The 18,456-nt window shown below is 42.4% G+C and overlaps 1 protein-coding gene across 8 annotated transcripts in view; it reads left to right on the forward strand.

The window, feature by feature from the left end:
• MPP4 (MAGUK p55 scaffold protein 4) overlaps window positions 1–18,456 on the forward strand; it is a 397,034-nt gene that overhangs the window by 199,808 nt on the left and 178,770 nt on the right. For all 8 annotated transcript variants that reach the window (XM_085648977.1, XM_085648979.1, XM_085648978.1 and 5 more), the window contains 4 exons: window positions 1,078–1,163; window positions 3,117–3,188; window positions 7,341–7,537; window positions 16,902–16,966. In XM_085648977.1, coding sequence (XP_085505103.1) covers window positions 1,078–1,163; window positions 3,117–3,188; window positions 7,341–7,537; window positions 16,902–16,966 — 420 coding nt within the window. The remainder of the gene's footprint in view (window positions 1–1,077; window positions 1,164–3,116; window positions 3,189–7,340; window positions 7,538–16,901; window positions 16,967–18,456) is intronic.

The following is an 18,456-nucleotide window of genomic DNA, read 5'->3' on the forward strand; positions in this document are numbered from 1 at the left end:
ACCTTGATGAAGTGTTACTCCACCTAGAAGTAGAGAAGATATATACCAACGTGTATTGTGTGTGTATGCATGCTAAGTGTAAAATGTGTGCTCTAGGAATATAGGAAATATGGATCTCTTGTACTGAAGAAAGCCACAGACTCTGTATGGCGCCATTGGCTGAAACATGTCCATCTACTTGATTCAGGAGTGATTATGACTCCTAGGCATCGCTTGAGTTTTTAACCACCTTGTTTCCTTCATAACTAAATAAAAGACACAATCTGAGTGAAGGTTTCTGAGATTGTTTGCCTTTACTGTTTGTGGATCCTACCCCGACCCTCCTCCATACAGGCTCCCCGTAAACCCACAGGTGTGCCGGCCCGCCATTAGAGAATGCTTTGGCTGGTAAGCATTGCCAATGATGAAGCATGTCGCCCAGGGGGTGGGGGTGTGTGACGCCATACCTTTCCATGATTTGAATTGACACGCATAATTTAATAGGAGTGTTGATAAAAAATGTTCTGATATTGACTACACAAACCTGCACGGTCTAAACTGTCTCCCGGAATAGAGAAATTTCCCGACGTTGACCTTTCTTTCTCTCATTTGCCTTCCTGTGATGATGAAAAGACCTAGTCAGAAAGTGTAAATATTTAGGCTTTGAACATTAGCACAGAATCACACAAACAGGCAGAATTTCAGCATATCCACCCCAGATCCTCACTCATTCAAGGACATAAGTACAGCTGCACCCACGTTTGCCCTGTGCGGCCACTCACTTTTAGCCTTGGATTAGCATGGCGGTTCAGTAAATGCAAATAAACAATCACACAGCATCACAAAAGTGTTCAAGTACTGGTAGTAGCCTCCAATAACCATGGATCAAAGATAAGAGGCGTCCTAAGAGTCAGACTTTAAAAAGCAAATACAAAGCAAACAGCACACATTCATCACATTAACAACTTAGGGCTTGAGTTGATCATCTCTTTGATCTCCAGTTTGCTTCTTTTTCTCCTGTTGTTTGCTTCTGTCCCACGATAAGACTAAAACTTACGAGTAAGTGAATAAAGGCCTCTCTCTTCTATGTTCTTACAGGATTGCTCTATGCCGGAGACAAGTTGGTGGAAGTGAACGGCATTCCAGTGGAGGGCCTTGAGCCAGAAAATGTCATCCAGATCCTGGTATTTACGAGATCTATTTTGTATTTCTGTGGCATATTGCTGCGCGGACTCTGGTAGCCATATGAGCGTTGTCATCTTTCAACAAATGCTTCTGCAAGTCTCTGTTCGACTAAGAAAAGTACATTATCTACTTGCAGTTGACGTAAAATGCAGTCATCAGCCTGCTGTGTGAATTTCATAGATGTTTTCAGGGCAAGGCAAGACTACTTTGCTACATAGGGCATCACCAGCAGGGGGCAGCTTGATTGTCAAGAGAGGCAGCAAAGGTTGCCCACATGCCAGCCAATAGAGTGTTTCTTGACCTACGGCACCAAAAATCCTTGCAGGAGTCCATAAATGTGAAAATAGCGCCCAATCTTTGGATAGATAGATAGATTGTCTGCCTATCAACGCCCCTGTGCGCTTTCAAATACCTGTATTGTCCACAGGATGTTGTACATCCCTACAACAACATGCCATTGACTGTTGTGGATTTCCAGCCATCTGCCACTCCCATTAAAAAACTTTAGTCTTTTTCCTTCAAAACGCATCACCGATACCCCTCCGAGTAGCAATCCCTGCCTAACCTCCGCCGCAAAGGAGGGACCTTGCTCTTCATACACCTTCAACCAATGGAATACATGTATCCATTGGAAGACTCCCTGTTCTCACGGAGGCACTGGCCGTACCTCCTCATCATCCTCATGGAACCTCGCGGAGCCTGCCCATTCGGACTCTGTTGGATCACTTGAGAAACACTGCATTTAATAATAGCTGCGCTACTCATACAAAGCTACTTGCATATTTTGTGTCAGGCGTCACGGTCTAGGCTGCCTATTCACTGAAGCATTTAAAAGTACAGAAGTAGTCCTGCAGGCTCACTATTTTACATACTCTTACATTCTTTTGTGAATCAGCTCTGAAACCTCCAGCTCTCCGTTAGTAAAAATGCAAAAAGGACGCAGTGTGTGTTAATTATGCATGAATATTCCCATTTTATTTCCATTTTAGATGTTTTGGGGACAATTTACAAAATCAGGTGAGAGTACATAAAATAACACTACTTTACATACTCTAAGCATCTTTGTGAATATGCTCCTATGCTCAGTACTTAATTTATAACAATTAAGTGCCCAGGGCGCTTGTCAGGAGGCTACTGCAGCTTGCACCACTAATTGCCCCTGCCAGCGCTACCAATGACAATACAATCACAACTAACCATCACACTCACAAATGTGACAATTCAGACTTTAAATATACATAAAAAAATGCCAAATGATTGGCGCCCATGCTATTCTTATAGCTTTGGGTGGCAGGTATTAGTGATTTTAATGTTTATTTAATTATTAAATAACTGATGTTGTGTTCCTCACCAAATTTTACAAACAGCGCCACCATGCGTCAGGCTGTTATAAGAGCCCGTGTAGACAATAAAGTGCTGGAGCCAAGCACCTGAAACCACCGGCTCAAATTAAGCACTGCCTATGCTTTATTAGAGTGTGTTTTGTTTAAGCTCATTGAAGCAATTGGAATAACACACTACCCTCATTTTCCCGTTTGGGAGTAATTAATGAAGGTGTGAACATGGAACATTTTAGCTTGTTAAGCACACTGTGCCTCGCCCTGAACCAGGCAAAATCAGAGAGGTCCAATAAAGCAATAAAGATATGCTTTACCAACAACAAGTGCCATTAGTAATGTCCCCACTAATAAGGATCCCTATGGCCCCTGCACATCAGATAGAGCTGAGCATTGATTGCCGCACTGCCCATCATGTTTTCTACTATTGCCATCACGTGCCCCTCTCCTGGATATCTTGTCCATGACATCTTTGCAAAGTGGTACAAAGGAAGCTGGATGTCTTTCTTCAATGGCCTGATCCTTAATGACCATACCTACAGTTTTACTGAAATATTAGAAAATCATGTTCTAATCTCTCTGTGTTACCCTTTTGATGTTGTTGTGTCTCCTTAGACTCAGTCGCATGGAACAATCATGTTTAAGGTGATCCCGGTGTCTGATCGTACAGTCAACAACCAAACAATGGTAAGTGTCACTTGTTCTTTCTTTCACCATCGCACTAAAAGTGTCAGTCAAAAAAGTGACTCAAACGTTTGTGTGAATGAGATACAGAAGATCATCTACCAGTTTTCCTGTTGTTGATGAAAAAAGATCAGATTTACAGTGTATTGCGAGCATTACATACCAACGATCATGTATTTTAGGTGATGACAACTTAGTAAAAGCCATGGTTATGTGTATTGCAAATAAAGATCACACAAGCCTAAATTAGAACCATGTATGAGCCGATTCAGATTGGGTGGTGTGCTGTTCTTGGAAGTTCTTTTCCTTGACTTACGCTGTTCTTGTAGGTTGCGTATGTTTCCCACTCTTTTTACTGGGCTGAAATGCATTGCATTCTGTTTTCGATTTGACCTAGTTATAGGGCAGCATGGCATGTGGCACCTACTCCCAGTGACATGTGTGTCAGCCAATCAGAAATGAGTGCTTTACTTCTGTCAATGCCCTCCTGGAACAATGCCCTGATGGATAAGTGAATTGGGAGCTATTTACATAAATACGCCTCTTCTCACTGTGGGTTTGATGAGGTTGATAAGCAAGGAGAACCTATGGAACAATTCTGCCTGAGAGCATTTCTCTCGGTCCGTAGACACTCATTGATACTGAGTAGTGTCCTTGGTGGGTACTTTAGTTTATCACTTGTCTCTTGGGGTCTCATCATAGATGTCTACTAGGGATGCATATAAAACTGTTATTCTGTCGGGGAAGTGATGCAAAAATGTTTGCGTCTCGGGCCTGTCACTTTATTGAGTTTGGTATTTTGTCAGTAGACAAAAAGTGCCAGACAGAACGCTAGCCTGTGCCATGCATGCTATGATACATGTGCCTTTTGATCTAGTTTCTAGGGGCTCCTATATTGTGAATGGCTGGTTGCTGTCAAACCCTTCAGCTGGCTGTGCCAAAGGACCCTCCAGATACCAGTAAGATGAAGACACTGGGATTTAGAGTTAGGTTTCTGACCTGTATTTAAACCTTAAGAGCAACAGCGATGATGAAGCTGAGCTGTAATTCGGGTGACCAGCTAAAAGTCATGGAATACTAACCTTAGAGTTAACAGTGAAAAAGAAAAACCAAGGTGCTTTCTTTCGGCTGGTAAAAGAGCCTTACAAAGTCAGGGTGGCACAGCACGGGTAGAGTGAAGAAATCTGACCACACTTGCAGTGTTTCTCTTGCAGGCTCTTATCGCATTTACCGAAGCATATATATTTTTTTTAAGTTCAAGAAAAGGTTTATTGAAAAGATTAATATGATCATAAAAACAATACTTCGTATATGCAGTTATTTGTTAATACATAAATACATGAAGGTGTAATAAAGAATAATAATGATATATAATATCCATGAAAATAGTAAAAGGATAATATAGAAGATGATATGAATACAATCAAAGGTTCACAGAAATCGTAAGTAACAGTACATTTCAAAAATACACAATTTTAAAAAATATTATAGAAAATGATAAATTAAACATAATTATAAATAAACAATAGGAGGTCAAGGAGGCTTGGTAACTTCTTGTTGTATATTTTTAATAGTTTTTCCAGACTTCAGATCTTCACTACTCTTAGGTGGCTATCTCCCTCAAGACAAGCTCTATACTGGCTTCGGTGAGCTGGGCTTTGCTTCTTGTTCTCCTGGTTATGGGTCAGCACACATACAAGCACCAGCCAGGACAGCCTATGCTTCTTCCATTGTAGTTCATTGGAGCATGGATTCCATCAGAGAAATAGCTTTGCTTTCAGCCGTTTTGAGACACCAGCAACTTAAAGAGTTACAAATACCACGTACTGGATTAAGGGGATCAGCATTGAAAGTCAAGTCAGGGATTTAAAACATAATGAAATAGAGTTTCTTTGCAAACATTCTTCCCAGGTGTTCACTAAAGGGGGAAAAGCGAACAAACACCAATTGCTGAAGAAAATGTGGATTCTGAACAGATCGTTCAGGTGCCTTAAGTGGGGTCTCTGTGATTTCTAGACATCCCTCTGCAGAGCCCAAATGATGGAGGCAACAAATGGTCAAGGGATGTAGACTGTGCCTTACACAAGTCAAATAACCAGGGCACAAGTCAGCTATCTCTAGGGATATCTGCAAGGTGGTCGGATTAGCCTAGGGCAGTACAGACGCAGTATGTTGAAAGCCTGTAGGTGGGCCGCCAGATTGTTGACGAGGTAAGTAATAGTAGGCTTCAGGTTTCACACTGTAGGACTACGTGCTGCAAAGTGGAGTTTTCTCAAGGCACTTCTTTCCATCAGCCACGGCCTGTGTAGGTAAGAGCTTTGGGGGGAGAGGGGGAGGATTTAGACGGATGACGACGAAGTAAAATTAAATACATAATTAATTTTCCCGTGTTGCCGTCTGTCGAAATCCCTCCATCGGGCGCCACTGCCCCACCGCACTTTCCTGCACGGGCCGCGGCTGCTTTCCATGTGTTGTATGTGGTATTTCTATAATCGGAATCTAGCCAAAAGGCCGGGGAGCGCTGAAACGTTGTGATAACATGCAGTACACATTGATGTTGTATATGCAATGATTTTACACATCGGAAGTATAGCTACAACTCTGCCAGCATGCAGCAACCATGAATCCTAGGAGATAACTGCTTCTAAATTGAACCTATGTGCAAACATTGGTAAATATTCTAATTATCTGGGGAAAAATATTACCCTCCAACAGAATGACCTCACACTGAACAGGAATGCACTGTTCTGTGTTGCATGCCATAAGTGCTTGCAGAGGACACCGTACATACTGCACACAAATTCCTGCACACAACTTGTAGGCCCAAATACATTTAAAAAAATACATGTAGCGCTATAAAAGGGTCCGCGGCCAGCTTTTGGGTGAATGGGGTGGCGGCTGAGCTATTGGAGATAATGCATGGCACCGACATAGAGGCCTATTATTGCCACTGCTGTTTGTCCTGGTGATTGAATCTTTTGCATGTGTTATACACAAGTATTATTTTCAAAGGGGCCTATGGTTTGCTGGGAAGCCTATCGTGGTCTTCCAAAATGCTAACAATATCTTTCTCTATGTGGAATATCCAGAGGTCCACCTACCCTCCATTTTGTGTGAGGTACGTCGTTTTGGGGATATTTCTAGGGTTCGACTCAATTGGAATACGATCCTGATCTTCCCATTCAAGGCAATCACAAACTGATAGGAGATGGAGTTCCCTCAGCAATGAAGGGAGCCTTCGGTCCAATATTTAGGAATAAAAGTGCATTGGGATGCAAAAGATGTGTTACAAGGTAACTATGGGGTGGCATAGGATAACCCGTAGAACTAGTAGAGTGGTGACTAAAATGAATCCTCTACCTGGCTGGGCGTAATGCCCATATGAAAACGAAGTTTCTCCCTAAGTTCTAATATCCATTCACCAAAGTACCTGTTGCCTAGTTTTAAATCTACCTCATGGCTTTTTCTTCCACCGCCTTACATACACTATCTTTCTATTAAGCATGTTCTTTTAATCTCTGTCTTCTACTCTTGTCACCAGGTTCATATATTTTTCTTCATCCTTCTTTCATCTTCCTTTCTTTCTGTTGCTCTGGGACAAATAAGATGATCAAAGATGAGCCCAGGTCCCCAAAAATAATTGCTGGTGCCCACCACCTGCACATTTAGGCACTGGCGATGATGCCCCGTTTGCTGTTTTGGAGGGCCAATTGATATTTTAAGTATCTTAGTAGGATTTCATTGTGCTTTATTTTGAGGTACTATGATGCAAATGAATAGTAATCAAATGTGGTGTTTTTATTAAAAGCTGTAGATATTTTGCCTTTTTTATTTAATCGTTTTTTTTGCCTTTCTGACTTTTGGTGATGATTAGTTTTGACATTCCATGTATGATTCGGACATATCTTCACACCTTGCTCAACAGGACCCTTTAACTTTGACTTTTCTTATGTTTGACCCCAAGTCGATATTCTGAAATGTAGAAAATCCTATAGCACCTGTAGGAAAAGAAACACACATTTTCGAGCACATTTTCTTTGTTTGATCTGCAGACTTTGGTGTGTTGAAGACAAGAAAATTAGCCAGAAGCAACATGTCAACACTTCAACTGCTAATAGTACATTAAACGCTTTCCACCCTCTTTGCTTGCATCAGGTCTACGTCCGAGCAATGGCAGATTACTGCCCTCAACAGGACCCTTCTATCCCCTGTGCAGATGCTGGCCTGCCCTTCAAGAAGGGGGACATCCTGCAGATTGTTGACCAGAATGACGCCTTATGGTGGCAGGCAAGAAAGGTTTCTGACTTCAGCGTCTGTGCCGGGCTTATCCCATCAAACCACCTCCTAAAGAGGTAAGAACGTCCGTCCATGCCATCGTTCGGCTTTGTGACCGCTCACTAAAGGCATAAATCCATTCTCTCTTAAACGCCATTGGTTGCTAGTGTCATCCAGTGCTTGAAATGGAAAGATAGAAGTGCCTTGAGCAACACATATTTTGAGGACTTATTTTTAGAACAATTATGAATTTAATTACCCATTTCCCGTTATTTTAAGTCCACATGATGCCAGAAATATGCTAATATTTCAGAAACAGGATAACACAAAAGCAGTTGAAATCTGTCTTGTCCAGTGCCCCAAAATCCTTAAGATGAAACTGGGTAGAGAAATAACAGAGACCGAGGTGTGATAGAAAGTTTACCTTACCTGGGCAATTGCCTACTTTGCCCACGCCTTAAAACGTCTCTGTTGGTTGCAAGTCAAGGCTTGGTTTCCAGGAATCAGAACACTGGAATGCTTGCACGTCTGTGGCTAGCTTCTTAGGTCAGTATTTCTTTGACTGGTGATTGTGTGGGGTGAAATACATGACCTGTTGATGCGATCCAGTGAGCTGAATGGACGCTTCAATTCATTTCATGGACATCCTGCCACAGCAGTAGGGGGAAAGACCGGCGGATGTTGTTATTTCGAGTACAAAATCCTGAACTTTGAAATGTGACTACCAATCCTGAATATTGTTGGTATTTATCAACCAGTACTAGGAAAACATGCTATAGTAGGGGCAGTGTATTGTTACATTTATTTTTAAAAAAGCAACTTAGTCCCAGGATGCAAATCATCGGAAAAGGTGGCTCTAGAATAGATGTAGATAGTTGAAAATAAACATTGACACCTTGTGTATGACCAGTGGACAACAGGCGTAGGTAGGGGTTAGAAGAAGACATATCGTAATTGAATGTTTAGTTGCTTGTGAAATTGAGTGGACGAGACACTGGTGTTGATTAAGGCACGAAATTCCAAAGGACGACCCCCATGCAGCCAGGATTTGTCAGCTGTGAATATTCTTTTTAAACACAAGCACTATGTGGCAGGTCAAAGATTGTCTGGAAAGGTTTGTCTTTAAAAAATGTGTGAAGGGTGGGCTTGCATTGTGAAGGGGTCTGGAAATTGATGTGCTGGACTATAAGGAGCACCCCCAGTTAAGTCTAACATGGTCAGAGCATTAAAGGATATGGACCATTGTGAATACTGAGGTACAGGGAGTTACAGTAGCCGAGATGCGAGAGGCCATCCAGGTGCAACCGCAGCAGAGGAAAATACAATGTAGTAGTGGAAGGATTTTGCTGAAAGAGCAGAGTTTTACAAATGTTGCTTGTGTGATTGGACGTTTTGTGTACAAAACAGTGATTTTGAACAAATGTTACTGATGTGAAATATGCTGGTAAAATGGCGGCCAAAATCAATAAAAAAGAATTGAACGATAATTTGGTGACATGATGGCTGGTCCTTCCTCCAGTGATGTGAGCTGAAATAAGGCGTTGCTTTTTAATTAAGTATGCAAATAGGATTATTTAAATAGGAAATAGGATAGTGGCAACATCCGTTTGCTTGTTTGACTCTAGTGAAATCCCTTGCTTATTAATGTCCAACCGACAACCCTCTGCAACTGGCATTGCCTTTTCCATAAGGGTATTCTGCATTACTAGCCATTCCTAGCCAATGAGCAAGAATCCCTGACCTATAGTCTTTACACTGTGCTATTTATGGAACAAGACTATATAGTAAAGTTCCATGTTAATTAAAGGTCGTGGTTGTAACCACAATCCCACCAAAGGAACAAAACTACAGCATTTTGGGGTGCACGTGCGTGCAGGCGGCATGTTTTCCTTAATATTATGGCGTCTGCTTTGGTGAAACCACCAGTGGAGCTGCACGTTGCATGGCTATCGAGAAGACCTGACGTTGATTTCAAATGAGCAAAACTCCTCTCATATGACCCTTTCTTCCCGTATAAACTCTCATCAAAAATCTGCAACAGTAGAAGAGCCGATATTCATTCCCATTTTACAGCTACGCCACTGTGTGGTAAAGCCGGAGATCAGGTCTCACTCTCTAAGCATTCTAAGGCTAAATCAGCCTGGGCCATTGTGCACCTGCTGGTAGTGCATAACAGGGTTCTGTATCCTGACATGCAGTATTACAGACCCTGTGTTTTCCTGCTATCAGTGCCTCGACTGTGCCTGAACACGTCTGCATAAAGTAAACTTAAATGATGGGGAATTACACCTTGTTGGCAAAGCGCTCCATCCTTTGCATAATAATTAAACAGTATCCACACTTCCTATGGGTGTAAAGCTTCCTATTTTTATTAACTTTTACTGTATAACTATATGGCTCAATCGCTGCTTGACCTGGTTTAACTTTTTTGTTCAAGCGTATAAGCGCTTGGGCGTAAAGCGAATCAGCTCACAACTAATGAAACTGTTGCACCTCTAATGTACGGTTCAAGCACTATGTTTAAACAGTAATATTGGATCTGTGTGTTACATCTTTGTGAGAATGTCTCACTTGACATTTTATACTTTTTAGCTTTAGAATATTAGTGAATCTTTCTGCAACTGAACACTACTTGGGTGGAAGTTATCGCTTTGAGTGATCGGTACCGTCCCAACACTCTCTTTTGACTAGTACACTTTGGGCCAGATTACGAGTCTGACAGACCACAGACCACCAGCCTCGCGGGGCACGGCGGTGATGGTCTTCCGACCGCTCTATAACAACTAGGGCGGTCAGACCGCCATTGCACCGCAGCAACTGCCCAGGGATCATAGATCACTGCCGGTGGCGCAGTGGTCTTGAGGCCAAAATATGCTTGGCAGGACCGCTGCAGTCCAGCCAAGCATATTACAAGTTCCCTCTCCGCCACAGTCTTCTTGGAGGTTCTTCCTCCATGAAAACCATGGCGGCGAGGAACCAAAGGGGGCCCTCCAGGGCCCCCTGTTGCCTCTGGGCCATTGGGTGCATGCTGTGTGCATGCACACCAGTACCTGCACAGCACTGACTGCAGCAGTCCATGCCTTGCAGGAACTGCCTTTGATGTTCCCATTGCTGTGCCTATTTCATAGGCATCGATGTGGTCACGTCAAAGTACCGTCCGCCAGTGACTGAAAAATTCATAATCTGGCAGGTGGTACGCACACAGGTTTGGTGGTGCGGCAGCGTGACGGTCCCGCACTGCCAAACTTGCAATCACGCGCCTAGTGTCTTATTCCCTCACTAGCATCATGTGCTGTTCAGTCATTCTTTTTTTTTTTTTGATTTCAAAAGAATTTATTATTTTAAGGGAGTAAAAACAAGCATAGAATACAATCAAGAATGATACAAATGATATCAGCTAAAAGACATTCAACCTGGTAAAATGAAAGTTAAAACTGAAAAACACCTTACAAAGTTCATTAATTTGGAAGTATCAGAGGAATGCATTGAATAATTATTATTTTATTATTTATTATTATTATTTAAAATCTTATATAGCGCGCAGCTACCCTTGGGCATCCCGGCGCTTCCAGACACATCCAATCCAAGATGGGAAACAGCAATAGAACGTTATCCAGGGAATAAAAAGGTTTTAAGATCTTTGCGGAAGCGCAATGTACAAGTCTCAGCGCGCAGTTTAAGCGGGAGCGAGTTCCAGAGCTTTGCTGTATTAAAGGAGAATCTTCTGCCCCCAGTGCGGGCCTTTTTGACTCTAGGGACGGATAGTAGGTGTTGCCTGTCTGAGCGCAGCTCTCTTCTTGCTTTATGGGCCGTAACTAGATTCCCTAGGATGGGGGGGCCTTTCCCTAGAAGAATTTTGTGAGCCAAGCAAAGTGCCTTAAAAGTCACTCTCTCCCGCACAGGGAGCCAATGCAATGCCTTTAGTGCCGGCTTCGCAGATTGCATCCTCGGGATGTCCATGAGCAGCCTTGCCGCCGCGTTTTGGACCTGTTGCAGGATCTTAAAGGTAGATTCAGGGGCGCCCAAGAAGATAGCGTTGCTGTAGTCAAGTCGAGATGTTATGAGACCCTGGATCAGCAACTTCCTTGATGTTAACGGGAGAAGAGGGAAGATTTTCCGAGCCGACCTAAGTAAGGCATAGCACACTCCTGCTGTTTTCTTGGCATGGGTACGGAGGAATAAGGAAGAATCAATGGATAATCAGGAGTCGTATTTATCAAAAGTATCATCATCATATATTAACTTAGGGATGAAGGGAAAGAAAGGAAAGAAAGCAAAGATAGAAAAAGAAAGAAGAAAGCAGAAAGACAAGATGAGAAAAGAGAGAAGGATTTCCAAAGGATTCACCCAACAACAACACCATCATTAACCAGGCACATCAAACGGGTATTGAGCCACCAAACCCTCTGAGGCTCTTTGCATATACGTATCTAGAGTCAGCCACACATCATTAGATATAGACGGAGAAAGGTGAGCATGATCAACTGACGTATGAGCACTACGCAGAAAAGAAACCCATGCCCACCAAGTATGATAAGAGACTGAAGAAAAAGATTTCCACTCCATGAGAATTACCTTGACTGCTATAGATAGTAAAAGATCCAATAATTGTAATTCCATGGCATCTAAGGGCAACGGGACCGAGGCAGCCAACGGACCAAGAAGAATTAGTGGAAAAGAGAGTTGAAACTGAATATCAAAGATAAGCATGAGATGTTTGTGAACTAGACCCCAAAATGGTTGGAGAAGAGAGCAGTCAAAGAACATATGTTGGAAATCACCAGGTGCTAGCCCACAACTCCAACATCGATCATCGTCCTTGAGATTTAGCGCGTGTAAACGAGTGGGAGTCCAGTGAAGAAGATTAATAGAGAAAAACTTAGATGCATTAGTGAGGGGGCGATTTTGTTACGAAGAGAAAGCTTACCAATATCTTGCCATGTGTCTGAAGAGATATGATCGGTAACACTATGATCAAAATGATGTAGCCATTTTTGCTGTGCAACAGTTTGGGTAGGAAGTGACGAGGACGACAAAAATTTATAAATCTTAGATGCAACATGACCAGACTTAATCCATAAGTGAAGAAGCATAATCATAGGGGAAGAAGGCTGAAGCTGTAATCTAGCAAGTGCTACTTTTATCTTAAGAAAAGTGTAAAAATCTATATTAGATAAAGAAAATTGCTGGGCCAGGGTAGAGAAAGGAAGAGGTTCATTTTGGGAACCATACAAATGTTTAACAAGCGAGATACCTTTCCCCGACCAATAAGACATCAATTCCGGATCAATATTAATCTTAATTTTGGAATTGCGCCAAATGGATGACCATCTAGTTTTATGCAACGGAATCGCCACTCTCATATCAATTTTACGAATTGCAGCAACAGTATCCAAAATAATAGATCTAGAAAATGGAATGAAAAGAGTATTTGTGGTTAAGAAAGAGGCAGTTGGAAGAGGAGAGGCCAATTCCTGTTCTATTAGCAACCAAGCTGGAACATGCATAAGGGGAGGGGAAAACCAGAGCGCACCTTGAGAGGCTAGAAAAGCAGATTGATATTTCCCCCAATCAGGAAGATTACATCCCCCCAACTCATAAGGTTTCCTCAAGAATTTATAGGCAATTCTAGCCCTTTTATTATTCCATAAGAATTTGGAAGTAATTAAATCAAGATCATGAAAGAAGGCATCAGAGAGCTTGACTGGAAGCATAGAAGAGACAAAATTAATAATAGGTGTTATCATCATTTTAAGAGTTTGGAGCCGACCCCACCAGGAGATATGCTTCGGAGACCAATTTTCTAAAAGATGCCGCACTTTAAGAATAGTTTGAGATTCATTATAAGTAACCGTCGCATAGAGGGTGGAACAAAAATAAATACCCAGATACTTTAGTTGCTTAGATTGCCACTTAAAACCCGCCGAACCCATATGAGAGGAGAAGCAGTAAGCATTTAAGGGGAACATTTCTGTCTTATCTCTGTTCAGTGTATAACCTGAAACCTTTGAGAAGGTGGAAATGATCTCAGAAATAGCCGGGATGGCACGCACAACATCATCTGAAAAAATGAGAACGTCATCGGCATAGGCAGCTACTTTTAACTGATGGGAACCAAAAGAAAATCCCATAATGTCTGGATGTACGTCAATCAGTCGGAGAAGAGGATCAATGGACAACAAAAATAAAAGAGGAGACAAAGGACACCCTTGTCTAGTACCCTGGCAAAGGTGAAAAAAAGACGAGGTAGCCCCATTCACTCTTATATTAGCCCTAGGTCGGGAGTAAAGAGACATAACCATACGGATAAAGGAATCACCAAGATTATGTGCACATAAAACAGCTCGTAAAAAAGGCCAGGAAACCTTATCAAAGGCCTTTTCAGCATCAAGGGCCAAGGCCGCCGCCGGAAGATTGGATCGCTTAGCAGCACCTAGAATATGACAAAAAGTACGGATATTATCACGCGCAAGACGACCCTTTACAAAACCTGTCTGGGAAGGATGAACCAATTGAGGGATAAAGGATTCTAATCGTCTAGCTAAGATTTTAGCAAAAATCTTAGCCTCCATGTTAAGCAGGGAAATGGGACGAAAATTCTTGGGGTCTGAATGATCCTTTCCTTCTTTGGGGATTACTACAATAGTAGCATCAGCAGCAGAGCCAGACACAGAACCATCTTTGACAAACGCATCAAAGACCGATTGAAGTTTCGGAACAATCACAGATAAGAAGGTCTTATAAAACAAAATAGGGTACCCATCAGGGCCCGGAGCCTTACCGGAACGAGTGGCTTTTATTGCGGAAGTAATTTCATCAGAGGTAATCGGGGCATTTAATGAATTATTATCATCCTCCGGTATAGCTTTCAACGGTACTGTCTTCAAAAACTCCTGGCACTGTTCGAAAGACGCCTGCATAGAGGGGGTATATAAATTATTATAGAAATCGCGAAAGACCTCAAGAATTTCTTCAGTCTGAAATTTTCTCTTACCAAGATGGTCAGTAATAGAAGAGATTTGGGAGGATTTATTAGAAGATTCCTGAAACTTTAATGTAGCTGCAAGAGTCTTGCCCGCACGATTTTTTAACAGCAGCCTCTTAGATTTCTGAGCCTGAAAACCAATATGCGCTCTCTTAGTGACAATAGTATTATACGCATATTTTAAGTTCTTAATAGATTGTAAGCATGACCTATCCTTAGACTGTCGAAAAAGATCTTCCTGGCATTTAATCTCATCCGCTAAATCCGTGAGTTCTTTTTTAATGGCAGCGTTTCTCCTGGACATACACTTAATGACCTGACCACGAAAAGTGCATTTAAAAGAGTCCCAGAGAACAACAGGAGAGCTTACTGAACCAACATTCTCACGGAAAAACGTCTCAATATCATTAGAAAACTCTCGAACTTGGGAAACATCATGTAAAATTTCCGTGTTTAGTCTCCAAGATCTAGACCTTACCCGAGGGGCAAAAGACATAAGTGTGAAAGTTACCGCGGCATGATCTGAAACTAAAATGGGGTGAATAAGCGGAGATGAGGAAGCTTGAACAAGAGAAGAGTGAACCAGAAGGTAGTCAATACGTGAGAAGGACGAATGAGGGGAGGAAAAAAAGGAGAAATCACTGCCAGTGGGATTGTGAAGACGCCAAACATCCTGAAGATGGGTCAGAGAACACATATTAATCAATTGTTTATGTGCTTGAGGGGGACGAAAGTTAAAGGCAGAATTCCTATCCAAAATAGGGTCCATTGGTAAATTAAAGTCACCACCAACAATAAGATTGCCAGAATGAGGTGTGTCATTTAGCTTTTTGGTGATCGTTTTCCAAAAAGCCGGATCATCCTTGTTAGGGGCATAGATGTTCATGACAAAGAGAACAGCATTACCATCGGACACCTTAGATAGTTCAGAGGAAACGATAGACAGACCAGAATGTTTAGAAACTAAAGTGATTACTCCATTCCTTTTACCACTAGCATCCGAACAAGCAACATCAGAAACCCACTCTTTCTTCAGAAATAAACTGCTGTTCAGTCATTCTTAACTTTCTCTCAGTCCTACCTGTACATCGAGTCAAATGACTCCACTACCTCAATGCGGCCAGATGGGTCAACTGAACACTGCTCCTTTCAGGGTCCACCTCTCAATTTGCAATTTTAAAACTGTGAAAGGGAGATTAACTTCCTTTGTGCTGGCAGCCTCTCTCTGACTTCACATGTTCGTTCTCTCTCCCAAACCTCCAACTGTCAGAGCAGTCTCGTCAGCTCGGCGCCATTTCCATCATTCCAGTGATGACGTGACGGGAGGCGCCAGCTCTTGCAGAACTAATGAACTATATATGAATGCCTTACAGATAAACTGCTAAACACTGGCAAATGCTCTCTCGACACATTGATTATAAATTTCGCGAGGACGACTTGCACCCGGGTGTTGCTAGAGTGGGTCAAACCTATGCACACTTCAGCAAGAGGTATGGCTGTCACCCCTGTTGAGAAGCTGTTCAAAACACCCTATAACTTGTATCGCTTGGTTTAGAGCCACCTCGAGATTTTCTGTTGTGTGAATGACACACATCTATGAGTGAGTAAACAGGGCCTTGGGTTTTTGAGGTGCATATCTCACCCACAAAATGTCCACATTTCTTATTGTATATGGCATTTTAATACACGTTATTATGAGAAGCATTTGACATGGTGTGATGAGCTAACAGGAACAGAAAACTGAAATGAAGTAAAGTGTCGTGTATTAAGATGACGGGGAGTGGATGACCCTACAAAAATACTGCTGGGCATATGACCTTGATGTAGGTCCCAAGCTTATATGACATACCACTGCTCCGCCCACTTAACAGATATGGCTACCATTGAAATATGAGAAATCAAACACTCTGGAAGACGAAATATGGGCACGCTTGGAACTAGTGCATGGCCGGTCACTACCTCATAGGCCAGGTGGAAGAGGGGCGATTATGCCCCTTTCCTACAGTTCTTTCAGAGGTGATGCATGCCCTTGTTGGCCACTGGGTCAACACATTCACAGAGAGTGATGTTCAGTGGAAAGGTGTGTTTTTGGGATGTTGGCCTAACGGTTACAGCGGTCGACCTCGAATCTTGGGAACTGGGTTCGAGTCTCGGCAATGACGCTGAACATCCTGTGATTCTGGGCTAATCACTTAATCTCCCCGTGCCTAACAAAAATGAATCTGTCCTCATGTGAAGCAACTGGTTCTGTGTAAAGCGCGCTCTGATACCCAATACCTTCGGGTCAGGTTCGTGCTATATAAAACAATGTAAAAGAAAAAAAAAGTATGTGCAGAGGGGTAAGAAGAGGAGACCAGTGTAGCCACCAGCTGCCACATTTTTGATATCTTGTACATTAAAGCTTGAACATAAACATGTATGCAGATGACCTTTTTACAATCATTTGCATTTTGCAGAAAGCAGCGTGAATTTTGGTGGTCGCAGCCGTTCCAGCCCCATGCCAGCCTGAAGTCAACAATATGTGAGTGACTGAATTAAATGGGTTAATGTCTAACCTTAATTATCCATCCCTTAACGGTAAAATCAGAAGACTGTTTTGTCAGCGGGCTGGCCGTCCATTGCTTGGCATTAAAAGCTTAGCTTCAGCAATGAGGATTGTGTAGGGAGTAAGTGTTCAAGGGCAGCTTCCTCCAGGGGCGGGTGGTGGTTTGTGTTTGATGCGGACTTGTGAGCGGTTCTACCTGCCTCATCAGTTTACGACGTCTTTCACCTCCTCGCACCTGGTCAATTAAGGACTAGAATAGATAGCTAGAAGTCTATGTGTGAAAACCTTTATCCTTATTTAGTTGCCATTGGCAAAGTGTAAACATCACATCAAGTCACTTTTCAGTTGCCGTCCTGGATTAAAGAGTAGCCACGGGTTGACTCAACGTGGTGTTTGCATCACCTTCTCCTGGACTTGAGGTGTCCTTCACACAGCTGAGTAGTGTGGGAGGCTGACACTTCTGTGGAGGTCTTCATCCTTTTGTGCTTTCTAACCATAGCCGTACAGAAGCAGAACACTGGTACAAGGGACCAGAGGCAATTCACTTCAATGCACAAAAAGTTTCACTGAACTCATGCACATTAAAGCACAGTTATCCAGTACCGCTTGAAACAGAGAAACAGGTTTTGCCAAATTCATTACTACGTACATTCTCAATAAAGGAATAGCTAGTATGAATAATATTGGAGAATTCACCAACCAGGAGCTCCTGAGCAAATCCTTAGAGTGGCTGATGGTTCCGCACATGAGTTCCAGATCGACTGAATATGAGCCAAGATGGTATTACAGACTGGGTGTAGGCCGCAGACATGAGCCCAAGAAAGGGAGAACTGGATGGGCAGATAGATGGATAACAGGGAAAATTTATTACAAAAAACATGAGTTTTGATAACTTTTTTTGAACCAGCCGCAGCGCATGCTTAGGTTACAGAGCATAAACGTTTTAAAGACTTCTTGTTTAGGTGTTATTGAACAGACCATCAGAATAAGAGCTCTCTGGGACGACAAAAGCACGTGGGTATGAATTACTACATTGTAGCAGACAATTTTTGGTTGCTCAAAAAATTGCATCAAACCAGTGGGTTTGGAGTTTTTTGACTGGGCTAGCATGTTACTAACTCCTTGCATAGAATGATACACAGACAAACATGCATGTGGGTAGGTACATGAATAGTCGATAGACCGATAGCTAGATTAAAGCAGAGGTGCTGGGACTTCTAGGGATGATGTCTGGCTGGTAGAGTCGATGTGAACTCGCCCTAATCAGGTGTCGATCACACATGAAATTAAGGTATTCAGCTAAAGAAGAAAGGTGGGGTCTCATTTCAATTAGTGGTGCTTTCAGTCTGGCCACATAGATATCATGAAATACATTTTTAGAACAATTTCATGAGAAAAATACCATGATGTGACAGATATTTTAGGAACTTTCTCCTGTGTACTCCATTAATTTATATGTTGTTGGT

Source organism: Triturus cristatus, chromosome 3_2, assembly GCF_964204655.1.
Source record: "Triturus cristatus chromosome 3_2, aTriCri1.1, whole genome shotgun sequence".
NCBI lineage: Eukaryota > Metazoa > Chordata > Amphibia > Caudata > Salamandridae > Triturus > Triturus cristatus.